Here is a 26,426-nt window from a genome sequence, read left to right on the forward strand (position 1 = left end):
AATCGAACCCAGGTCTTCCCGATCTCCAGGCTGTTACTGTGTTGGCCAACGTGCTAACCACTAGACCACCATGCGGCCCCACATACGAGCATAATGCAGCAAATTGTGCTTCTGCATTAAGACTTGCAAAGTGACTGACAGGAATATCCACTTTTTGTTTTTATTTGTCTTTCTGTTTATTTAGACCACACATATACGTATAATAAACGCCCATGTGGGCAATGACAGTGTGACCTGGAGGGCCGTGATTGGGAGGAACGGCCTCACCGATTTGAACCCCTGCGGTGTGATGTTATTGGACTTCTGTGCGAACCACAGTTTGTCCATAACAAACACCATGTTCGAACATAAGGATGTCCACAAGTGCACTTGGCACCAGGACACCCTAGGCCGCAGGTCTATGATCGACTTTCGGTTGGCCTCGAAGAGGTTCTGACAAACCGTTCGACGCCTCAGAAAGGGGAAGCAGTGCTTGGTCCACACCGTTTACAGTGGGGACAGGGGCCTGCTGACCTCGACTAAAGATGTAGTTGGACCGTGGAAGGAATACTTCTGAGGCCCTTCTCAATCCCACTGACACACCTTCTGTAGAGGAAGCAGAGTCGGCGGACACGGACGCGGGCAGTTCCATCACCGTGGCAGAGGTATCTGGCGTAGTCAAAACGCCCCCCAGTGGCATAGCTCCGGGGGTGGATGAGTTTCGCCCTGAATTCCTCAAGGCTCTGGATGTTGAGGGACTGTCTTGGTTGACACGTCTTTTCAACATTGCGTACCTCCAGTACCTCTGGATTGGCAGACTGTGGTGGTGGTCCCCCTTTTCAAGAAGGGTGACCGGAGGGTGTGTTCCAACTATAGGGGAATCACACTCTTCAGCCTCCCTGGGAAAGTTTATTCCGGGGTGCTGGAGAGAAGGGTACGGCCGTTAGTTGAACCTCAGCTACAGGAGGTGCAATGTGGTTTTTGTCCCGGTCGGGAAACACTGGACCAGCTCTACACTCTTGTGAGGATACTGGAGTGTACACGGGAGTTTGCCCAACTGGTCTACATGTGCTTTGTGGACTTGAAAAAAGCATTCGACCGTGTCCCTCACGGTGACCTATAGGGGGTGCTCCGGGAGTACAGGAATGGTTGTCAGTCGGAAAAGAGTGGGATGAGGGTTGGGAATGAGGTCCTGCCACAGGTGGAGTTTAAGTATCTTCGGGTCTTATTCATGAGTGAGGGAAGGTTGAAGCGTGAGGTCGATAGGCGGATCGAGGCAGCGTCTGCAGTAATGCGGTCGCTGTAGCGGACCGTCATGGTGAAGAGAGAGCTGAGCCGGAAGGCCAAGTGGTTAGCATTTAGGCCACACAATCAGGAGATGTGGAAGATCTGAGTTAGAATCTCCATTGGAAATCTCTGTGTGGAGTTTGTGGAGTTCTTTCTGTGTGTGCTTGGGTTTTCTCCGCATACTGTGGCTTCTTCCCACAGTCCATTGTTATTTTCTGTCATGCTCCCACTGGGGGTCAAAATGTTTTGCCCACCCCCTGATTTGAAATACTATTGAGAAACTCATATCTATTTATTTATTTCTACTGCACAGACTGAACTCAAAACTGAAAACAGCAAAATGCTACAAAATGGAGAGCTGTGAAGCATACAAGCATCAAATGGCATGCTGAGTACAACCAGTCATGTTGGCAGGTCTGCACTAATATTGAAAGTCTTCCCTGCCTCTGACGAAACCCCCCTCCCCCCTGCCCCACTGTTTGAGAAGCACTGCATTAGATCAATTGGCAACTTGTCCATAGGTGAATGTGAGTGTACAGTGTATGTACCCTGTGATTGGCTGGGGACCAGTCCAGGGTGTACCCCGCCTCTCGCCCAAAGTCAGCTGGGATAGGCTCCAGCATACCCCTGCAACCCTAATGAGGATTAAGTGGCATAGAAAATGATTGAAATGAATTTAATTAAATAAAGTACAACCTTTGATCTTATGAGATGATGACCATGTTAAAGCTTTTAGAGTTTTCAGTTGCTTCCAAATGTGCATCAGATTTGGAAACATCGCTACCCATCATAAAAACAAGCAAAACCCTTTGCAAAGGTAAACTGAGAATTTGGTCCCTCTGGAAATATTGTTGGCAAATGTAAACACAGAAACTATAAAGAGAAGAGAGGTCAAATAAGATCATTTATTGTTTCCACTGTAAGGAATATTCTATTATTGTAGTTCATTGCACATGGTAGTGCAAATCCCCCTATTAGCAATGTTATTCCTCTATACCATGTGACATAAAAGTGTGGCCGCATGATCGTTAAAATTCATTGAACATAACATATCATCATAGGCCATGAATGTCGTCATCACTCGAAGCAAATATTCATTTAAAGTTAAGGGTCAAAGAAGTAGCATAAGACCTCAAGACAGCCAGTTTCAGACAGGGTATACAGAGTGGAATAAAAAGGCATACGCTGTTTTGGTTTTCTTTACCAACTTAAGTCACATGACCATACACTCGAGGGGCCCATGCAAGTATGGCAGCTCATGAAGGAAAGGGACTTTAAGAAAAAACAACAAAAAAAAAAACGTCCATGCAAGTCTTCAGCTGCTTGACCACTTGTCTGCTACAACAACTTGTGGAGTCTCACTTTGACTGTCTTTGCACTGCACACACAACACAGAAACCCCAAGGCTGGTGTTTCGCTTGGAGATAATGTCTCTAGAAACCAATCTTTCCACGGGTCATGGAGTAGCCCAACTTAGCCTCATTGTTGATGAAGGACATGATGCCCAGATAAGTCTCTATGAGCAGGGGTCTCTCCAGAATCAGGACTCCATTGGCCCGACCGGGTATGGGATGCTCCTTGTGTGCTCTCTTTACGGCCTGTACCAGTTGGGTCCGAAAGCTGTCCAACTGTATCAAAGAATGACAACATTATAAATTAATGGATAAGTAGTGAGGAGACGGGGGGGATGGACAAACATTACTATTGCTGTGAGGAAAATCTAGGAGATTAATGACCAAATACCATCAGAATTTAGAACTTGTACTGTTTCCAACAAAAAAGTAGCTTGGGAAGAAAAAAAGTGTTTCAAACAAAGTCATCTGAGTTACGCAAACAAGAGGTTTTCTGTTAAGAGATTAATTTTATCATGATGGCATCAATCGGCTCATTGTTTCCAGCTAGATTGTAACGACTGGCCTTCTGGCCATAAATGAACGACTGTACCACTGGTCACCATTCTTTGTCTTTCAGGGGTGAAAAAAACAGATCAATAGACGCAAAAATGTTTTAAACTTGGAGTCCTCGCTTTTAAGACATAAAAGCACAAGGTTCGCACACATTTTGGAAAACGAAAAACAATGTTGACCGTGCAAGAAAATTACGTGAATAGAATGTACTAGAATGTCTCTGTCATTGGGGGTATCCAGCGAAAGTTGCTCAACCAACCCACGCTTTGTGCTCAAGATGCAGCTCAATAAAAGCTAAATTCCCCAAACAGAACTAAATGGTACTGCAACGGTAGTTATCAACTTACTTTGTCAAGTCCGGTTCTCGGCTTTGTGTTCAGTTGCGCGTTCACATAAAAGGGGGCGTTTTACGTCATATTCTACCTCCGCTCAAAAGCAAAGGGATCCCAGCCACTGTATTTTAGACTAGATGAGCATGTAATTATTATGGAGTGTTCTGAGGAGTTCTCAAAAGATTATGACTGCTAAAAGCAACACTGTCGCTGCCGAAAGAGCGAGGGCGCATCGCTGGCAGAATAATGCTGAGCGTGTAAATGTGCAAGTTAACACTGATTATTACAATAACTATACCCTACTAGTCTTTTCATTTATCAACACTCACCATTGCACAACTATGACATATTAACACTTATCCATTAAAAAAAAAAGTCGCAACAACTGTCTTTTTTTCATCTTTGAAATATGTCTTTTTAAAATTTTATGGCAATAGAATGCTCTACCTAATGGAGACCACTAGGTGGCACTGTTGACGTGTTTTGTGGCTTTGTGTCAACATTTTCTTTGTGACAAGCCTGATTATTAATATTTCATATTGCATTTTAATCCTGATGCTCGGCTCAAAAAGTAAGCAAATTTAGTGCGTTCTCTCGGCTGAAAATCTATATCTCTAACAGAGAATTTAATCATTGAATCCTATTCCCTGGCTATAGCCCCTCCCGTCGCAGTACTACCCGAATTACTCTTGTTCCCATGTCCACCGGGTTCTCAATAAATGTTGACACCATGTCCGAATGAGTTACGCAGTGAAACAGTGACGCTCTCATAGCCGATTTTAAACTCAGATTCTGGACATATAACCTGGTCAGGACCAGGTTGTTTAGCTTAAGTTACCGTAGTGATACAGCTGCTGTAATCGAGCTACCTTCACTGAACAGGCAAGCCCGTCTTTCCACTAAACACAGCTCGCTGACCCATTTAACTCGCTTCGCAGAATACCCCCGTAGCCACTGTCCAACAATATTCAACATTGTGAACAAGTGAGCCTTCCTTTCAAGAACCCCCTCATAAAGATCTGTTTTACCTTCAAATTAGGGGTGTCCAGTGTAATGGTATTGGATATCGGACTGATATCAGCCATAAAAACAGTATCTCATTATATAGGCCTGCATTGTGCATTTGAAGAAGTTTTTTCACAACACCACGGCTTCCTGACACCTATTGCTATTTAGCACATTTGCAAAGCGTGAGAAACTCCCACGGGACATCAAAAAGTAATGGGCTGGAACAGAAAAAAAGCGATGTCGGGTTTAAAGCCTCGCTAAATTAAGCTTGTTCTTGCTAAAACTATACACCAGATACATCAAGAAGTAAATGGGGCTGTTTTCTCATACCTACTGCTGCTGACTATTATTATCTGTTTGAATAATATCACTTGATCCAGCTTTTTCTAACATTCCACACTACTAAATAAGTAACAAAAGCATGTACGATCTGTGCTGATATCGGAATTGGATCAGATTACCTGGCAGAGGGAGGCTACCTTCTCGTCAGCGCGGGCCATGGTGTGCTCTGTGAAGGTGGCGTAGGGCATATCTGTGGACCACGGGTTCCAGCGGTTTAAGAAAGAGGCCCGAGGACGCTTATCCCACTGGACTCGAACACCAACGCCCTCTCGCCTGCAAGAGTATACCAAATTGACTGCAGCACACACAACAACAATGAAAATATAGTGTTTGTGTCCTTGTTTGGTATTGCACAATTATCAAATTAAACCACACACAGGGAAAAAAGGCCAGGGTCTACAGATTTATACAACCAGGTGATGCCAAAGGACTTCTCACCAAGTGGGCTTTTCTACCTGTCATACACACAAGTGATCTGGAGAGATAGAGTGATGACACATAGCCTTTTTAATTGCACTCCTCCAGTTATTTCACTGATAATGAAAACAAGACTTTAAAATAAAGATTAATTTTGTCTTTGCAAAACATTTTTTCCACAAATGGGTCTTGATATACTATAATAAGGGACATCTTGATTTCTGGTCAGTACGGTATTGCCCTTTAATTTGACTTACAACCACTTATAATTACAATAACAAATGTTTGAAGCCGAGCAGCTAAAATTGCGTTATTACAGGCTGCGATAATGTTGTTGTCACCAATGACAAATGTATCCCATCAGATGGCTTTTGATTTTTGTCATTCATTCTGGTATACGAGGGGGCAAAGTAGACTTGTGCTACCTAGTGGTGATTAGGCCTGTCACGATAACAAATTTTGCTGAACGATAATTGTCCTACGAATGATTGTCGATAATATTGACAACATTTTCTGAGATCATTTTTCATTAATTATATTGACATACTAATGAGAGTACATCATATCAAAAGCAATAAACTTTAATTTGTCAAGAGTATTTAACGTTGTAATTGGAATGTCAATAGCTTTTTATATGAATTAAAATCAATTAAACAAGAAAAGACAAAAATGGACTCCTTTTAGCAAAAATTGCACATAAATAAAAATCACAATCATAACCAAAAACAACTAAAAAAAGACCCTGCACACTGCAATAAAAACTACACACACACAAGCAGTTATGTAGTGTATTATTAAACTGATAAACTGCAATGTTTGTGATGTCCTTCAACATGTCTTCTTTTATTCGGTTATACAGTTAGGAATTGCTCTTTGTGACATGTTGTACTCTCCCAGCCAATTCATACTGTCTGTCAAACATTTCCCAAAATGTTGGAGTTTCAACCCTATTGAAAGGTCGCATTTCTTTTGCAATGTAGCGAGCGACACTGTCTGTGAGCGCACACCATTTTGCGCTGTTTCGTTTATATTTACTTTGTTGACAAACCGCCTCAGTAAGCGTTGACGGTCAGGACGAAGGCTCTGTTGCACCTCCACATTGGGGCTGTGGCATTCGGCTTAGAAACCAACGCTTTTGTGCGTTTGCTTGCTAACTTGCTGCTAAAACTCTGTATCCATTCACTAGTAGTGCCGCCTCAACGTACTTGAACAAAGAGGCTGAATGGCTGACAGGAGGGTTCACACTCTGTTCATTCCACTATAGAACCAATGCGCAAAGACACAGGCAGAGTGAACCCTCTTGTCATCCAGCCTGTGTGGTGAAGAGAGACGAGGAAAACAAATACGCATAGATGCACATGTCAATTTATCGAGGCCGACAAAATGATCGACTTTGTGATTTTTTTTATCATTAATTATCGATTATCGTGACAGACCCAGTGGTGATGGTGTGAATTACAGTTTCAGCAACTCTTTGACAATGTATGCAAAAGCTGAAGGACATACAAAAGTCATGGGTCTCCTGAAAGGGGTACCAGAGAGGGTGCAGTCACTTTGAGGGGCATGATGCACAGACTACAGTGATTTGCACAACCAAATAAAATATACTGCAAACACACTGGAGCACTGGAAACAAAGTTGAATATTTTATCTCGGTCTGTTGTGTATAAAACACAATCTAGTGTCAGTTTCAGCCCATTTGCCATTTTGTGACATGCAAGTGTGTCACAAAGACGAAATAAATAACACAAAACGGTGGAACTTATGTTTTAGCTTCTTTGATTCCCCAAGGATAACACCTCATTGTGTACCAAACACATTTTGCTGCATCCAAAACATGTACTTTGACCAAACTCAGACAAAACATGTACATGTCACAACCGTAACCAGCGTAGCCTGCACACAATGTAACAAAGGGGGTATTCTGCAAACGTGGCTCAACCAACCCAGGCTTTGTGCTCAAAATGGAAATCAACAGAACCTAAAATCCACAATCAGACTTAATTGATTCCACGATGGTGATTGATCAACTTATTTTGTCAAGTCCAGTTTTCGGCTTTGTGCTAAGCGCATGTTCACATAAAAAGGGACGTTTGACATCATATTATTCTACTTCCACTGAAAAGTGAAGCAATCCCAGCCATTGTATTTTACACAAGACCAGCAAGTAATTATTATGGAGCGTTATGAGGAGTTCCCAAAAGATAATGACTGCTAAAAGCAACACTGTCGCCGCCAATAGAGGACCGCTGGCAGAATAATGCTGAGCGTGTAAATGCCAAATTAACCCTACCCTAGTAGTCTTCATTTACAAACACTCAATATTGCACAACACTTATTTATTTAAAAAAATAAATAAACGGGGACTGGAACTGTCTTTTTTTTAATCTTTGAAATAAAGTCAATATTGTTTTCAAATGCTTTATGACCACTAGATGTTGATGTGTTGTGGCGAACTTTTAAATTTGTTCCTTGTTACAATAAAGAAGGGTTTTTTTCGAGTTGATTTATGCCTCAGAGCTCTTATTCCTCCAGCAAATATTGTAACATAAGAAGACTAACGGGCTGAGTACTCACACAAGGCCTGTTGTGACATAAACATATACAGTGGTGTGAAAAAGTTTGTCCCCTTCCTGATTTCTTATTTTTTACACTTAAATGTTTCAGATCATCAAACATATTTTAAATATTAGTCAATGATAGCACAACTGAAAACCTACATGGCCCTGTGTGAAAAAGTTTAGCCTAAGTTACCATGGTGATACAGCCGCTTTAAAAGAGAGCTACCTTCGCGGAATAGGCAAGCCCGGCTTTACACTCAACACAGCTTGCTAACCCACTAAACTCACTTCGCAGAATAACCCCTAAAACTGAATCACGGAAGACTATATGCAAATGAGCTGACCTATGCCTTGACACACAGTATGAACTTCAGAGTGTTATTTCTCTGTTTTTTCCTCAAAATTAAGACAATAACCAAAGTGACACTGATTCAAAATAAGAAATATGCCGTAATGTCCAGGGGCCTTGCTTATAAACCTTGCCTATACACCAAACGGGGCAGAAAGTTGCGTACGCCGTTTTCCACGCCAAGTATTGTACCTATAAAAAAACAAGTTGACATGAGAATGTCGAGAATGTAGTTACCGTATGCACTTTTTGGAGACATGGCAAAAAGGCGACGCACATTTTAAGTGTTGAGGTGAAATCATTTAGAAATATGTTAGAAATAAACATGTTAGAAATGACATCTGGTGCTTCAGTGGTGGTCTTACTAAACAGTTACTAGTGACCAATGTAGAATACTACATTCACAAGTTGGTGGTCTTAATGGCTTATACTGTATTTTGTATTTTACTTCATTTGGCCATTTTTATACTTGAAAATACTTAAATTGGGCAAAAATTATATACCATTTGCTTAAATATGCATATTTTTTGACTAATAATGAGCCATTATCAACAACAAAACATTATACGCAATTATATACTGTATTTATCCATCCATCCATCTACTTTCTATGCCGCTTATCCTCACTACAGTCGCGGGTATGCTGCAGCCTATCCCAGCTGACTTCGGGCAAGAGGCAGGGTACACCCAGGGTGCAAATATAGACAAACTCCACACAGAGATGCCCAACGGAGATTTAAACCCTGGTCTTCCCGATCTCCTGACTGTGTGGCCAACACACTAACCACTATTCAAGATTCAAGAGAGTTTTATTGTCATGTGCATGGTAAAACAGCAGTTATACCATGCAATGAAAATCTTATTCTGTTCATTCTCCCAAGAAAAGAAAGAAAAGAAAGAAAACACAAGAAAGAATAAGAACAGAAGAAACATAAACACATAAACATATATACCTATAAATTAAGCAACAAAAACAGAAGAGACATTAATACAAATAAATAATACAAATAAATAAATAAAGTGCTATGAGTGTGTGCTTGTGTTGCGTGTGGCGTGTGTGAGTGCTACGTTAAGAAGCCTGATGGCCTGTGGGTAAAAGCTGTTTGCCAGCCTTGTGGTCCTGGACTTCAAACTCCTGTAGCGTCTGCCTGACGGTAGGAGTGTGAATAATGAGTGTTGTGGATGTGTGCTGTCCTTGATGAGGTTGTGTGTTCTGCGTAGGACTCTAGATTTATAAATGTCTTGCAGTGAGGGGAGGGCTGCCCCAACAATGTTCTGTGAGGTCTTGATCACCCGCTGGAGTGCCTTCCTATCACGTGTTGTACAGTTACCGTACCAAACAGTGATGGAGGCGGTAAGGACACTTTCGACAATGCATCTGTAGAAGCAACTCAGGATTGTGGTGGACATGCCAAATTTCCTCAGTCTCCTCAGGAAGTACAGTCTCCTTTGTGACTTCTTCATAATTTGTTGGGTGTTGTGAGACCAGGTGAGGTCCTCGCTGATGTGTGTGCCAAGGAACTTGAAGGTTTTTACCCTCTCCACCTCAGTCTCATCAATAAACAGGGGTCTATGTGGCTCCTTTTCCCTTGTTCTTGGGTTGATGATCATCTCTTTAGTCTTATCTGTATTGAGAAGGAGATTGTTATCATGACACCAAGCTATGAGGTCCGCCACCTCTCTTCTGTATGATGTTTCAACACCACCAGTGATCAGTCCGATGACTGTAGTGTCATCCGCAAATTTAATGATGCTGGTGTTGTTCTGGGAGGCCACGCAATCGTAGGTGAAGAGCGTGTAGAGGAGCGGACTCAGCACACACCCCTGTGGGGTCCCAGTGCTCACAATTCTTGAGCTGGATGTGCGATTGTGGACTCTGACTGACTGGGGCCTGCCTGTGAGAAAGTTAAACACCCAGTTACAGAGGGAGGGAGACAGGCCAAGTGTGAGGAGCTTATTTGTGAGTTTGTGGGGGCTGACTGTTAAAAGCAGAGCTATAGTCTATAAATAGCATTTTGACATATGTGTCCTGGCCCTGTAGGTGAGAAAGGGCTGTGTGGATGGCAGTGTTGACTGCATCATCCGTGGACCGGTTCTGGCGATATGCAAACTGTAGAGGGTCCACAGTTGCCGCCGGGATGCTCTTTTCGATGTGGGTCATGACTATTCTTTCAAAGCACTTCATAACAATAGGAGTGAGTGCTATAGTGCGATAGTCATTCAAGCAGGTCACGTTGCTCTTCTTGGGTACGGGGACTATGGTGGTGGACTTAAAGCAGGTCGGTACAGATGCTTGTGCAAGCGACAGGTTAAATATGTCAGCAAGCACATCAGCTAGCTCTGATGAGCAAACCCAAAGTGCACGTCCTGAGATGTTGTCTGGCCCTGCTGCTTTTCGTGGGTTTGTTTTGTTCAGAACCCTGCGCACATCAGCTGATGTCACCATGAGAGGTGCGTCCTGTGTGCTCCCCAGGTTCAGCCACCCTCTCTGCTCATCAGGAGTTTGGGTGTCAAAGCGGGCATAGAACTCATTCAGCTCATCAGGAAGTGTGGTATGGCTGGACATGGCTACGCTACTCCACTGTCGATAGTCTGTGATGTGCTGGAGCCCCGCCCACATGCGCCGAGGGTCTGAGGTGGAATAGTAGCCCTCCAGCTTCTGTCTGTACTGTCTTTTGGCCTCTCGTATGGACCTCCTCAGGTCATATCTGGCCTTTTTGTAGTCATCAGCGGTGCCCATGACAAATGCAGTCGAACGAGCACGTAGCTTAGCCCTTACATCACAGTTCATCCACTGTTTTTGGTTAGGGTATTTCCTGTAATACTTGGTGGTGGTAACAGTCTCTATGCATGTGCTAATGTAGCCAGTAACAGCAGACGCGTATTCATCCAAATCAACAGTACAATCTTCCCTCCCCGCTGCAGTTCTAAACACATCCCAGTTTGTGCAGCCAAAGCAGTCCTGAAGTACTTGATCAGTTTCTTCATTCCACACTTTAACTGCTGTACTTACAGGGGGAGCTTTTTTGAGAAGTTGTCTGTATGTTGGATAAAGGAATATAGAGATGTGGTCGGCCTTTCCAAAGTGGGGTCTTGGAACAGCCTTCAAAGCACCTTTCATGTTGCTGTAGACTTGGTCCAGGATGTTATTTTCCCTTGTGGGAAAGCTCACATGCTGGTTATATTTGGAGAGGACAGTCCTGAGGTTACAGTGATGGAAAAGAACTGCTCGCAGGACATTGAGCTGCTGATGGTGAAATGCAGACCTTTTTATTTACCTCGTGAGTTTAGCGCTGTGTATTTAACTGCTGTTTACATCCCACCACGAGCTAACACTGCTAACGCACTAGGCCTCCAGCATGACATCATTGATAAACACGAGACCAAACACCCTGACGCTGTATTCATTATATCTTAAGTCACCGTGCGGCTGTAAAAAAATTCTATATTTATTTATATATATTTATTAATTAATGAATTTCTGAAAAAACATGCTGTGAGGGAGTGATGTTCGAACGGCGATGTAGCGAAGTATGACTGTACAGTGATATAAAAGTGATACTTTACTTTACTTTTAATATGCAAATTAATTCGAAAATAATGTCACGCTTTCGGTACCCCTTCCAGGAGACTGACCCTCTTATTAAAATGTAGGCTGCATACTTGTTCAGGGATTTGGGCGGGAACTCAAACTCTCCCACCGAGATGGTATCGACGGCGTTGAGCGAGATTCTGATGACCTGCTGACACAGCAGGTTAATGAAGTCATACTTGCACACCAGCAAGGACCTGGAAATCAAAACTGTGCATTTAAGAGTGACCACAGCTCATCAACATAACATCTACAACATCAGACTTACCGGTCTGTAATTAGGACTAGTCTTTCCTTCTCGTTATTCCAGTGGTCTATTCTGCAAGCATGATTGGCAGGTTAAGCTGCTTACAACAACAACGCACCCAATGGGGCTAGCAAATAGGCAAAAAGCATTGTGTGAGCATGCACTAAGTGGGCTGCACATAATGCCTTGCTTAAGGGCAATTCAGCAGTGCCTTTTATCAAAACAATATTAAGAAAGGAAAATGTCTTAAGTCAAATGTGAAGACACTTGCCTCCCAAGCATTTGTATTGTTTTTAGCTTGTATTAAAAAGCAGTTGACTTATTTTTACACTTGTAGCGCAGCAAATAATGTTAAAAAGTGAAATACATGAAAACTTAATGTGAGGAGACTTTCCTCCCAACAATATTTAACATTTCTTGCATGTAGCGTATGGTAAAAGTACACATGTTCATATGGCATTCTGTATTTACAGTATAACACAAAGCAGACTTACTGAGCCAGAAGCCAGACACTGAGCACCTCTCCATCCTCAGAGGGAAGGGCCACAGTCCGGATGTCGCTGACCGCCTGCTCGATGGTACCTGGCTGAGATCAACATGGCCCACGTCAGCATAATCAATACCTGCACTCTTTGTTTACCACCCATCTTAATAAATATAAGGACACTGCTAGAGTAGATAAACAGACAATGTTGTTCTTACCCTGAACACAAAATAGTCCTTGACTTTGGCTTGCATGGTGGGGTTGTGTACGTGAAAAGGCGTCAGTGTCTGCAACGGCCGACAGCAGGTTGCAGAATCTACTTGCCCCAGACCCCGCCCGGCCTCCAGTGGCGTGAAGGCGACCTCCACCCCATCCTCGGACTCCGCCGGGTGGAGAACCGCAGCTCCCGGACTCTCGGGCTCCACCGTGTCGTTCAGCTGAAGCATAGTGTGTGTGTGCTGTTAAGAGGAGCTCCTCAAAAGGACGACACAAGAAAATGTTATTTCCTGGACGCACATTCGCCCATTGCGCACCAATAATGTTTTGATGGTGGAAGTGCTTTGCTTCACTTCCTCCTTTGAGTTACGTCTTAAAGCGACAGTACCCCAATACCGTCACTTGTATAACCACGCATGTGCATACAATCCTTTACCGTACATGCTCACACAATAATAGAAGAATAATCAAATGTGATTATTTTTTATTTTTTTCATTTATTTATTACCTGTTTTGTAAATCAACTTAAGCATACAAATACAGTACAATAGTTATATATAACGATTATCATGATATAAACAACTTGTGTATTTCTTATTGGTCTGCTGCGCTGCACGCAGTGTTTTGTTTCTGTGTTTTTGTTACTGCTTTGGCCATTGTCTATGTAAATTCTATGTAAAACAGCCTTGCATACATTTGTAAAAATTTCATTAGAAGAAAGGATAAGCAGCATAGAAAATGGATGGATGGGTTATTGAACGACAAAATGTTTGTGTCATACAGTGACGGGAAATAAATGTATTGGGATATATTTAACATCAGGCTGCAATGCAATAGTGAGGAGAAATTCATAAGGGGTATTAACACTCAATACAAAGCTGATATTGTCAATAAAGTTATAATTGTGTAATCATAGAGGCTTTATGTAATAATAACTAAAGAACCCATATATCTATCTATTGAAGCTTTAACATACCGTAAATGCTCAAATGAACTATCTAATTAACCAGAGTCTCCAATACTTTAATCTTTATCCATAATGACGGTACAGTTGAGGCATTGGGACCAAAAGAGTGGCCAATATTGGTGGGCGTGTCTCCACTCTGTAAGGTCTTTATGATGTTAATTTTCACTTCGATGGTGATGGCTTTCCTTTTCTTTGGCACACTGCTGCTTGGGAGACATCAGCACAACGCACACAATGCATTCTTGTACTGCCTGGCGCACACTCTAAGTATCAATAGATAGATAGATACACACACATACACACATATATATTTACAGTATGTGATGTGTGTGTGTCCATGTGTGTTCTATGTATTCATTTTAATGTTGTTTCAATTATTAAAACTAAATGGTCCAAGATTTGACGTGAAGTGACACTGTATTGTATTTCCTCTTCTACTATAGCTGAAAGAAATAATAATAATAATTGAGTGGTGGCCGTTCCTTTTAAAAAGCACACAGGTTTTATTGCATATCAATTTCATGTATAAATTCTTCATAGGATTGGAAAGATTACATTTGGTATACATTGCTATTCTACAGAATTAACATCAGAGTCATATCTTTTCAATGAAATTTCTCTAAAGTACATTTTCAATAATCACAAGCATCAAAAGAACTGCAATTTTCAGAATTGTTCAGCATTATTCTACAATCCTTTATTTGTTTTTCATTACATCTTCTCCCACAAGTCTTTTTTTCTCTCCTCATCCTGCCCAAACAAACACGTGTAAGGCAGTCAAGAACTCGAAGTCTACTAAACCTAACCACATTTACAATAAGTGCATCTACGGATTTCTTCTTTTTTGTCTTTTTTCCCCTCCTCATTTTTTGATTTGATACACAATTCACAAATGGACATAATTATGACTGCTAAACACGTCATGCACATTATCTTTTTTTTTTTTGTCTGTTTCAATAAACATAACAGAGGCAATATACAACTTAGAGCCAAACAAACAAGCACCATCCATTAAAACCCATATTTTTCCATTATTTTTTTTTGTTGTTGTGTGTTTTCTTCCTTCGGGACAAATGCACCATTGTTTTGCCATCTTTAAAAGACTATACAGTTAATAAGAAACAATGTCTATATTTTCTTCCTCCTGTAACAGTGAGGGGAAAGGGGGAAACAGCAACCATATTGACAACATATCTCCATGACCATCTGCCAGAATACTTTCTGAAGTGGGAATAATGGAATGCTTCAATGCCTTTACACAGCGCATCCGTAGTACAGTAGTCCATGACGGGAATCACAACATCCAGGCAACCCACGTCTTTACATTTCATAAAGTAAATGAAAAAAAAGAAAGATTTTTGTCTTTAGAAAAATGAGATGATGCAGCAGTCCTTCGTGTAGCCCAAGAAAAGTATACAGTGTTCCTTCCGTCTTGAAACGAGACCTAAGCCTGAGCAATGTATGGCTTGGACCCATGTGGTTTCATTTAAGTGCTAGCTTCAAAATACAGCATCAGGCCCTTGTTGTGAAACATCTCAGTATGCAGGAGGAACGACAACCTCCTTCCTTAAAGTCGATCTACATTGATCTACAGTCTATATAACTTTTGCCCCTTCAGTTACTTTGTAGACTACATGGAATGAGTTTGATGTCATGGGAGCATCCATGGTAGTCATGGTTACAATTTGGATGTATGAAAGACCAACCAGTTGAGGTTGAATGCCTGTTGAAGCAGTAAATGGTGGATGAATGGGTCTGGACAGCTTGTTTACAGTTAGTTATGCTAAGATGCTAAGACTGTGGTCGTGTCATGCCACATTTTGACATTAATGGTGGCCTCAAGGCTGACCCCCACCCCCACAACAGATAATACTTACATGGGTGAAATGGGACAGAAAAAAAACTAACCACTGCAGTGCCAAAGAGGATTTAAAACTATAACCTTCTTCCACTATAAATAAAAACAACACATTTAATGAATTCTTTCCATGATGGCACACCAAACGTGGAGATTCTGAATCTCCATCTCGCTCTGTCTGATGTTTCTTCCTTCAAAAAGAAGAGCTCTTTTCTTCGCTCTCTCATAGAATGACTGAACAAGACCCCCAAAAAGAATAAAATAAATACATACACGCACACTTGTGAAATCAAATATATTGGAGCAAAATGGAAATGAAATGATTGTCAGAGAACAAAAAACATTTTCTATGGGTTATTTGGCACATCACCCTCGCTATATGAACATCTAGTACATCATACAACATTATCATACAATTTTGGTCCGTCTCTAAAAGAATTATATTAATAATTAAGCATGGTGGTGCCTACAATGAAACAATACTGTGGTATCTATGCAAAGGAAATGATTTGTGTTTTTAAAAATGACATGAGATGAAGAAGCAGGGGATCCTCATTGTTTTTGTGTGAGATTTTGGATGATCAGACTGGGAAACAATCACTAAAATCAGTCAGTGTGAATTCATTTCCTCTTTAACATTTTGTGTCGCTGATTCTGCAGTCACAAGTGCTGGGAGGGGGAGGAACCAAAAGTGTCCCCCTTAGTGTCACTTGGTGTGAAACAGCACCCCCCTGTGGACATGCAGTCCTAATGCTGCAGTGCGTTTTCTTCTTCTTGGCTTCTCATACTCACACACACAACACACACAGGACCTTTAGTGACGTGTTATTTAAGTGTCTGGAGAGTGTCACATGACTCTCTATGGTGCCCAAGTGAGACTTGTTGGGCTTTTTGGACTTGGGGAGGATCTGAGAAGCATTCATCGTGTATGTCCTTCACATCAACAGGAGCTTTAGCAGTGCTTTCTTTTTGAGTCCCTCTCTCCCCTCTCTCTCTCACACACACACAAACACACAAAATTCTCTCTCGAACACACACAGAGACACACACACACACATACACATACACACACACGTGCACATGTTGAATGTGTGCAACGCTGAAATCTCCGTTCTTGAAGTTGTCTCACTACTTGTGTCCAACTCTATGCAACCTATGGTTTCTACGCCTACGCCAACCTCCTCTTGTTCTTTCTTTTCTAGATGTGGTTGAGCGGGTGAAAGCTGCTCGTCTCAGACGGTCCGCCTCCTATGCCCAGCCAAGCGTCCAGAGAGTTCTGGGAGGGCGCGTGCAAAGGGTTGTTGTCCGAGAGAGACAGCATCATTGCATAAGCCTGCCAGAGACATATGTGTTATTTTTGTTACTCGGTGTGCCATTGTGACTATATTGCAATGTTTTTAGGTCTTAATGATCAATATCGGTCTGTACAACATCATTAAACACTGTTAACAGGTGGATTGATGGAAGAGTAAGGCACAAAGCTAACATGCATGCACTTCTGTCTGATCTGTTAATCAGGAGAAAATTAGTTGGGGGGGCGTGCAAGTTGTGTTCACAAGGTTAATGACTTACAGTGGAACCTCTGAAGTTGCACAATTTCAATTCGCAACCGTTTTTTTTTGTTGTTTTTTTTTTTTACAGAAATATGCCTTTCAAGTCACACAAAAATCCAAACTTTTATATGTGATGCTACCGTGGAAGGACACTAGCGACGGCAAAGAGGAAAATTGTGATGGTAACCATAAAACAGGAAATGGAACTTATTGCAAAGTAGGAAAGCGTGTCTCTGTCCAGGGTGCTCAGTACGTACGATACGGCTCAAAGTTGACAATAAGTCAATAATAATAACAAAATATGTTTTCATATGTTTACACTTGTGCACAATAATGTGGGGACACTTACTGTATCTCCCAAACATGTTTTCCTGCTTTAATGATATTATTATAAGTATATCGTTAATAATAATATCATATTTATTATATTATAAAGCAGTTATATTTATTATTTTGACACTTATATGACAGGAATGTCATAAATTGAAAAGTCTTAAGGGGAGGACACTTGCTTCCCAAGCAGTCTAACTTAAAAATGGGAACAAGTTTCCTTGGTTTTAGGTTTGGTTATTAGTTTTTAGTAAGAGTGTTAAAATGTTACTTAAAATATTGCCTGTACATTTTTATCTTTGCAACATTTTGAGCCTGTAAAAATGCTGTGACAAAGTGGTTCCAGATGTTCCACTATATTATCTTGATTCCAAACCAGTCACATACCTGCGTCTTAGCCTGTCTGTACAAGGTCTCTTTCAAGGTGTCCGACTCTAGCGAAGTGTTAAATATGTCTTTAACGTCAAAATGTTGCTCATCAGCGGCTGCTTTACGCAAGCCATCCAGGCCTTTGGGAAAGCTGGAAAGACCGTCAAGGTCCAGGAGGGGGCCCTCCTCCTCTAAACACCTGGAAGAGGTGATGGTAGGTGGATGGCACAAGTGTGGATGGACAGACGGGGCCAGTAAATAGACAGACAATTGGAATGGAAATGGAAACACATGCCATTGAGACAGAAAGAATGGTTAGATGTATGAAGGGAAGAGAAAAGGGATGGTTAATAATAGCTGCACACGTGTAGGAGACAACTACAGACAAGAGCAGAAGTAGCTATTCAATAAGAGGGTACAAAGACATTCTCATGCCGTACACATTTTAAGGTGGACGCTTTATTTCATTTTAAAGTCTATCTAGCGCCCAAGACAATATCACCATGGCAACACAATACAAAGTATTTTGGACCCCCTCAGTGTGTATTATTGATTAGTATTTGTATTAGTATGTACTGATTTACATCTATGATAGAAAACAACTGTGTACCTGCGAGAGTGTTCATAGCTCATCGATAATGGAGCAGCCTCTTCCTCGTCCTCCTCTTCTTCATACACGCGTGTTGTAACGGGAGACGGGGATTCAGGCGCCTCGTCGTGAGACTTTTCTGTCAGGCTGCCTTCCTCTTCCTCTTCGTCGTCACCCTCCACTTCCTCTTCCTCCTCCTCCAGACCCTGAAGGGCCAGCTTGGGGTTGGACAAACTGCGGCCACCTGTGTGGTGCTCCTCTGCATCGGCCAGGTCAGATCTGCAGGGGACAAAGGTCAGGCAGGTTATATATGTAGCCAGGTGTTTCGCTACTAAAGCTTTGACTTTACTACTCCAACTTTACTTTTTAGTACAGGGAAAACATATTTTTTTTTAAATATTTTTTAAATATATTTTTTTATATTTTTATGCAAATGATGTTTATCAGTAATTTAAGTAAACAACACTTTTATTCATAGTTTGGCTTAGCCTGCGACTTAAAGTCAGGTGCGATTTACATATTAATATACAGTACATATAATTCACCATTAAGTTGAAGTGAGGGTGGTGGGTGTTTTTGGCGACACCTAGTGGCCTCAATAATTCATTGAGTTGAATTATTGAATGACAGCGCATACCCGACGCTTTTTGTTAAGGAATACCGTCTAATAAGCTTCTGCCTTGGAGACGATGAGTCTGTAAGTAACACTATCGTTATATGATACCTGTGTGGATAGAGAAATGTCATATTTTAGAGAAACAGTGTTGTTTAATTAGGACTTTATGCCTAGCTTGGAGATGGTCTAGCTTTAAAAAAAATGTGACTTATTTCAGCTTCTTTAGCTTTAGTTTGTCTCCTTGTTGGCTTCGCCTTCTTCTCTTGTGTATTTAATGCTGTTAGGAAGGGTACCATGACACTCCTAAAAAAAGCTTGCTCTGATAATAGCTCGATCATAAATACTGGTAAATTCGACTTAAAGTGCGATTTATACTTGTTTTTTTTCCCCCTTCATGACGTTTTTTTTTTTTTAACCAATGCGACTTATCCTCCCGAGCAACATATAGTCCAGAAAATACGGTAGACATTTAGTACCACTTTAGTACTCATGTGAAGGTTGGGGAAAACTGGTTATTAATTTGTTAGTTAATATATCAAACTTTGATAATCTGCTTAATTTAATAAGATATTAAGTGGCAAGAGTGACATGTTACATGCCTAATATTGAGCCCACATTTAGCTGCACCTTATATAATGCCAGGTGATAGTATGGCAGTGAATGGACAGACTACTTGATGGAGGAGAACTGTACCGGACAACTTTATATCGAGCTCAGATCATTACACTGCAGAATTGTTACCGACAATCAATGTATGATGAAGGTTTCTGACTTGCAAACAGCACTTGTATACTTTCCTTGAACAGGTGTACATCAGCTTGACGAACAGCCCACTATTTGTGCCAGACTTTATGCCATGTATGTCAAGGCATGTCTGTTCAACTTGAGAACTGTACTTTTACTCAGATTTCAGGCTGCAGACAGCATTCTGTGTATAGCTTCCCTGGAATTGAATTGAAAATGTCCACTTATAAATGCTAGAAGCTCATTATTCAATTGTGATATTTATTATATGTTACAAAAAGGCCTTCTTATGTAAGTTGTAAGTAGCAGGGGCTCATAGTGACCACGGGATCGCAGTTTTAACACAAAAGATGTTTTTTTTAAGTGGGGTTGGTTAGTTTATGAACAGAAAAGGCAATGGTGTCATAAGTATCCTGCTCACAGCCACTAGTGGGCCTCTTTGCGCGGTATCTGGGGACTGATATGATCAGCTATGATGCAGCACTAATCAGGGTTACAGTCCTCAATTCTATTCTTGAATTTTTGAGGGAATTTTGACTTTATGACATTGATACTGCTTTATGATCGCGTGTTATAAATTGTGTTCAAGGTATGGTGCGAACAGAGTTTGTCTCATTGATAAACTTTTTTGGGGGACTTGCAAAAACTGAATAACATTAATAACGTCCTATTTAGATGAGTTTATAACTTCATTATCAACCTACAATCTATAAACTGTAAGTACCATCACTGTAAAGTGTTACCAAAGTATGTATTTAGTACGTCTTGCATTCAATACAGTATATGTTAGTGTTACCAATGCCTTCATATGACTAATGATGACTAAAGAGAAAGAAAGCATAGATATTGTTTTGACAGTCCAAGCACCACTACTCCTGAGACCACACAAACAACACGAGTGTTGACAGTCGGCCTGGGGGCACTTTTCAAACACCCCCCCGCATGATTAATTGGATGTTTCCTCAGAAAAAAAAACAGCAGGAGATGCCCGATAGTGTGCAATGGTGGGACATACAGTCAATGATGTGAATAAAAGAAGATGCGTATTATATCCTGCCATCTGTACAGTCTCCAGCCAAAACCATCCCTGCCCCCTCCATCACCCCCAGACCACATGACATGGCTGATGATATCATTTCCTGTGGGACAGCAAAGTTACCCCTTCCCCTTTTTTGGGCCACACGGTGGACATTTATCAAATGAGACAGGATTACCTCGAGGGAGGCATACATAGGGATAGGAATAGGTCATACACTCTGGGTGGGTAAACATGGGTAGAGGACTCCTCTTTCAATCTAGATTAAATATCACGATAATCAAATTGCCAGGCTGCTTAGGTGGGAAAAAGCCCATGCCTGCGTCCAGGGAAAGAAGCATATAGCTCTGACATGGGGGGGGGGGCCTGGGCTTTGTCATCTAGTCTAAACACGTCAGTTCGCTGTTTGGGTTAGCAGGCGGGGGGTATGGGTACAGCGGATGGATGGGAGGGGGTCGGCCTCCATCATCAGCGTATCTCCTAGATAAATGCATCAATCTGAGTCCCCTCTTAGGGTCCCAATTGGCAGACATTGTATCCCAGTCCCAGACGAGGGACCAGCTCTGAGTTCTCAAATCACAGAAGTCAACCTATAGACTGGCTCGCTATTATTTGCACCGCAGGGATGCAAATATCCATTCATATCCTAACTTGACAGTGTTGCCTCAGCATCCCTGACATCCACACTTGGGAAAGATGACTCTGACTTCTTACAAAAAGGGTGAGGATGCTTGTTTGCAAGGTCAGTGAAGCATATGAAGTGCAGCATACTCTCTATATAAGCTACAGTACATTTATGATAGTGCTGTGTCACTCTTTTGAATTTAAAAACTACTTGGACAATTATACAGTGTGGGCCAAACAGCTAAATTGTTTATCTTTTTTTTTATTTTTTATTTTTTGCTTTGACGATGACAACTGTGGAGGTAAAACACAGAACTCTGTATACAGTATATAAATACATTATACATAATATACATTATACTGTATATTGTAATTTTAAATAATAAATCTAAAATAAAATGTCATCTTTTGGAGGGAGGTCTTGTCACTTTTTCCCTTATGAATTCCCACGTCCAACCTCTCTACATGTCATTTAGGGCTGAAGCGTTATTTCACCACATGACATTATAGCAGGAGAAGACGTAACATGAAAATTTAACCCACTAGAGGGCACTATAAACCAAGCACCTAACATGTATGCAGCGTGCGTGCATCAATGCATCCATCCATTTTCTATGCCGTTTATCCTACTAGGGGGGTATGCTGGAGCCTACCCCAGCTGACTTCAGACGGGAGGCGGTGCACACCCTGGGACTGGTCGGCACTTAATCGCAGGGCACATATAGGCAAAGAACCATTCACGCTCACATTGTGCAGAGCGCAATAATAATAAAAATAACCTCAAGACTGCATGGCCTGTCGCGTCTTTTTGAAATATATATAGAGTGGCCATTTCATTAGGTACAATTGCACATTTAGCTTTAGATACATTTAGATCCAATGCAAGGTCTGCATGAAAAAAATCTTACTTTACAAAAATATTTTAATTGAAACTGTCAGTGAGAAACTAACTGTACAAAATGCGTATTCTTGTGGTTGCAGTTTGTAGTGGTGTAAAGCCGCACTATATCACAGAGATGTGTTCCTAATATTCTGATTTACTTATTTAGCTGTATGAGCACAAAAATATTAGACACAGCTTTTAATTAGTATATGTCAGTATGCAAACAGCTTTTCTGCAAGTTCACACAATTTGCAATGCACTCTTGGACACTGTTTTTACCTCTTATCCGTAGAGCTGGAGGGCTGGTTCATCTCACTGTTGGAAATGAAGTTACGTATTTCTGAGAAGTACGAGTCCTCTTTCTCATCTAAAAGTGCATGATTGTCTGGCTCGGAGTTTGGCGAGGAGATGGTGGTTCCTAAGTTGGAAATCATCCCAGACTGTTGGCTCACTGATGGGGAAAGTGTGCAGACATACACATCCGCACACATTAACACACACACACGCACACGCACGCACGCACACACACACAGTTTAATATTTACTAGAAATATGAAATATAACAAAGTCAGCAAAATGTCAAATATTATCAAGGGCATTAAAAGCAATAGTCTCATCTTGCAAAATTTCAATATGTGTTATTTAACATTGCTGTTCAAACATGGAGCTATGCAGAATTTCTGTGTAGTACATATGAACTGTAATAATAACATCTTTTCTTCTTTTGAAAAAATAAATGCTGATGTCACAGCAATTTACAGGATTTTAATGAGGAGAATAAAATGACACATGTCTTGAGGGTCTCTCATTTTTAAATGTTAACCAAACAGATCTCTTGAATGAACGCTTTCAATTCACAACAAAACATCATCATAGTGGCCAGCGGATGACTTCCGTACGGGGCATAAAAAGGCTTTTCTTGGCAACGCGGGAGGAAAAGTAAGTGCGAACTCTTGAATTTAGTGGCTTTCCCACTTTTTGCATTTATGTTTGTTTGCTGCACTTCACTAAACATTTATTAAGGGCAAGATTTAATATTTTCCAAATGGGTAATGTGTACCATTCATTAGTCAGTCTATTAACAAGGCTTAGTTAAATAACTCCAATGGAGTCTCTATTTGGAGAGAGTCATACCAGGAATGTTCTCATGCTCGTGCTTCTTGAGATGGCGGTCCAGGTTGGTTTGCTGGCCGAAGCAGCGGTTGCACAGGTGACACTTGAAGGGCTTCTCCTTGTTGTGGATGTTGCGAACGTGGCGTTGCAGGTTGGACGAGATGCTGAATGAGCGATCACAGTACTTACACCTGCCAGGACACACGCAGAAGAATGTTACATGTCAATCTTACATGCGCCAGCGCCTTTGCAGAAAAGAATAAATGTCAGGTAAAGACAGGCAGAGAGAAGAAGGAAAATACCATAAATGAGGAACAAAAATACATCTATTCATTCATTTTCTACCAACGTCCTGTTTGGGATCAAGGGCAATGTTTCCTCTAAGCTACACACCTGCACAATCGCTCACTGCTCCAGCGTTCTCATCGCACAGCAAATGTATGTAGCGCACAATACAATACACTTGCATCGGCGAAAAAACAAACCTCACAAAACGCTCTGCGTTATATTTGTCTCCCGCCGTATCCCTGCCCGCTGTCGGCTGTCCATTCTTGTGTATGTGATGAAGACGCTCGCATCTTATTCCGTTGTGGAACACAAACGTAAACAAGATGGCCGCGGCGCTCCGTCACGGAAGAAGATGCGAGCGTCTTCATCACATATGCAAGAATAGAGACGCGACAGTGCACAGGGATACAGCGGGAGACAAATATAACGATTAGCGATTTGTGAGGTGTGATTTTTTTCGAGGAGGCATTTTAATAATGCAAATGTGTTACTCTTTTGAACGCATATTGTTTTGAGAAGCCAAACTCTTTGCTTAAATTACCCAGCAACTAAGCGGAACTACGTTCCTCGTCACGGAAATCCGACCAGAAATGGACTCGCGGGACCAAGTGGGGGGATAGGTCACTGTTGATGTATGACACTGCTAATGGGGATGATTTTTTTTAGAAGTTTTTCCGAGTGTTGGCGAAAGACCGGAAGGTGGTTGTTTTTCTCGGTTGACAATTTTTTAATTACATTTTTTCATTTAGACAAAAGTAAACATATACAACAAATATGGCATCAATTTCAAGTAAATTTCCATGATGAAATATTGCCAGGCTGTTGCAAAACAGAAATGAAATTAAAATATACATAATTAGCAAAATAAATGGTAAAAAAGAAAATTGTCCGTAGGTGTGAATGTGAAGGTGAATGGTTTGTCTATATGTGCCCTGAGATTGACTGGTGACCAGTCCAGGATGTGCCACGCCTCTCACCCAAAGTCAGCAGGGATAGGCTCCAGCCCACCTGTGATCCTAATGAGATCAAGGTATAAAAACATGGATGGATGGATGCATTTATTTCTGTTGGGGAAATTCTATTTATTTCTGTTTATTTGTTGCTATTTATTGCTCGAAATTGAAGCCATACACCAGACACACCGCAATACCTGATCAAAATAAATAAAAATGAACTACAAATACCTGTATGGTTGTTCGCCTGTGTGCGTTCGCAAATGTCTGGTGAGGTTTGCCGAGCGGGGGAAGATTTTCCCACAGTACCTTCATGGAAGAATGGGCAAAGGGGAAAGAGGAACACAGACAAAAATATTTACATTACCATTCCTGCAACACACACACACAAAATTTAACATGTGATAATATGGTGGGGCACCACCGACCTGCAGGCGTAGCGCTCCTTGCCCTTACGGAGGATGGCGTCCGAGAGCGAAGGTGGGGGCGAGCGGAAGTTGAAAAGAGGGTGAGCCGAATGTTGCAGTGAGGTGGGCGGCACATCCAGTTTTAGAGCACCAAAGCTCTCCAGTTTTTCTGTCATGTTCTCCATGGCAGACATCTGCTGGGATATGGTGGAGGGGGGGATATATTTAGGGATGCATATACTGCATACCATTACCTAAAAGTGAATTAAGCCATATACTCGAGGCAGGCCTAGTTAGTATTGCTGCCTTAACTCTTGCACCATTGAGCTGTACTGTATGTACAGTACACCAGCCCAAAACCACCATTTGCTCCTCTTGTTCTCCACATTCCCACTTCTCTTATGAGGCCAGCAAATTGCCTAAATGAGACATTAAAGAGTTCCATAAAAAGGGGAGAGGTGGGGAGTGTGTGTGTGTGTGTGTGTGTGTGTGTGTGGGGGGGGGGGGGGGGGGGGGGGCAGGTAATTGTGCAGGCAGGAGTTTATTTGCCAAAAACAGCTTACATCCTTCCTATTTTAGCAAATACGGGATGGGAGAGACACAGGGACAGACACTCCGTCTCAATGTGTTTAGTCGCAGTCTGAGAACAAGCAGAGGGTGGGGGCTGGGGGCGTGGGATGGGGGTGTGTGTTGGGATTGGGGGTAGCGGGGTTGAGGGAGGCGGTTTTGTCATAAAACCGAATTAGAGGTGGCATTGTGTTTGAGTCACTTGGAGGCTGAGACAATAAGATGACTAAGAAGGTTTGACCAAGTGTCCAGAGAAAACGTCCTAAGGACATCAGGATGAATTTGGCTATCAAAATGTTGGCGTTGTACCTTATAATAGTAGTAAAGAAGCTTGCTGGTGACAGTGCTATGGGTGGTGATTTTCACCCAAATGAAGTGAAACTCTGCTGATTCAGTTATAAGTAACTGAGGCCGGAATAGTCACGACAGTGCATGATATGCTGCTTGCTAACATGAAACAGGATATTCTCTTGGAAACATTTAGCATTAAACATTAAACATTTAACATTTAGGAGAAATATAAGGCATCCCTTTCCTTTTTTTTAAGCAGTTTGTATAATTACTGTATATTTGCAGCACCTATGTTCAGGCCACTTATGCAAATGTTCATCTGTCCGCATATTTGCAGAATGTGTGTATTGCAAAGTCACAGTTGATAGAGGACACAGATTTCCAGGTCAGATTAAACAGTTTCCCCAACAAGAGCCCCTCATTCTCCTGGACACAAACACAGGATGTCCTTGATGGACACGGTGCTATTATCTAGCCAGCCAGCCCGCCACACAGAAAAAAAGGAAAAATTTGGAGG

At 41.6% G+C, this 26,426-nt stretch overlaps 2 protein-coding genes across 14 annotated transcripts in view; both read right to left on the reverse strand.

Annotated features, from left to right (window-relative positions):
* Window positions 1–2,157: 2,157 nt before the first annotated feature.
* On the reverse strand, window positions 2,158–13,081 carry tprg1l (tumor protein p63 regulated 1-like). The gene is made up of 6 exons (XM_054793120.1): window positions 12,724–13,081; window positions 12,516–12,607; window positions 12,043–12,093; window positions 11,846–11,971; window positions 4,975–5,128; window positions 2,158–2,894 (listed from the first exon to the last, which is right to left on the reverse strand). Exons 1-6 carry the CDS (start codon window positions 12,949–12,951, stop codon window positions 2,700–2,702), a joined length of 846 nt encoding a protein of 281 aa, XP_054649095.1. The 5' UTR covers window positions 12,952–13,081; the 3' UTR covers window positions 2,158–2,699.
* A 946-nt stretch (window positions 13,082–14,027) lies between these two features.
* The window catches only part of prdm16 (PR domain containing 16), a 235,503-nt gene continuing 223,104 nt past the window's right edge, over window positions 14,028–26,426 (reverse strand). For 4 of the 13 annotated variants that reach the window (XM_054756993.1, XM_054756127.1, XM_054756904.1 and 1 more), the window contains 7 exons: window positions 25,073–25,248; window positions 24,876–24,953; window positions 23,425–23,594; window positions 22,570–22,741; window positions 18,409–18,666; window positions 17,817–17,997; window positions 14,029–16,879 (listed from right to left, as the gene is read on the reverse strand). In XM_054756993.1, coding sequence (XP_054612968.1) covers window positions 16,745–16,879; window positions 17,817–17,997; window positions 18,409–18,666; window positions 22,570–22,741; window positions 23,425–23,594; window positions 24,876–24,953; window positions 25,073–25,248 — 1,170 coding nt within the window. In that variant the 3' untranslated portion in view covers window positions 14,029–16,744. Of the gene's footprint in view, window positions 16,880–17,816; window positions 17,998–18,408; window positions 18,667–22,569; window positions 22,742–23,424; window positions 23,595–24,875; window positions 24,954–25,072; window positions 25,249–26,426 lie in introns of all 13 variants that reach the window. The other 9 variants (XM_054756461.1, XM_054756281.1, XM_054757087.1 and 6 more) reach the window with 6 other exon arrangements.

Source organism: Dunckerocampus dactyliophorus, chromosome 1 (assembly GCF_027744805.1).
Source record: "Dunckerocampus dactyliophorus isolate RoL2022-P2 chromosome 1, RoL_Ddac_1.1, whole genome shotgun sequence".
Taxonomy (NCBI): Eukaryota; Metazoa; Chordata; class Actinopteri; order Syngnathiformes; family Syngnathidae; genus Dunckerocampus; species Dunckerocampus dactyliophorus.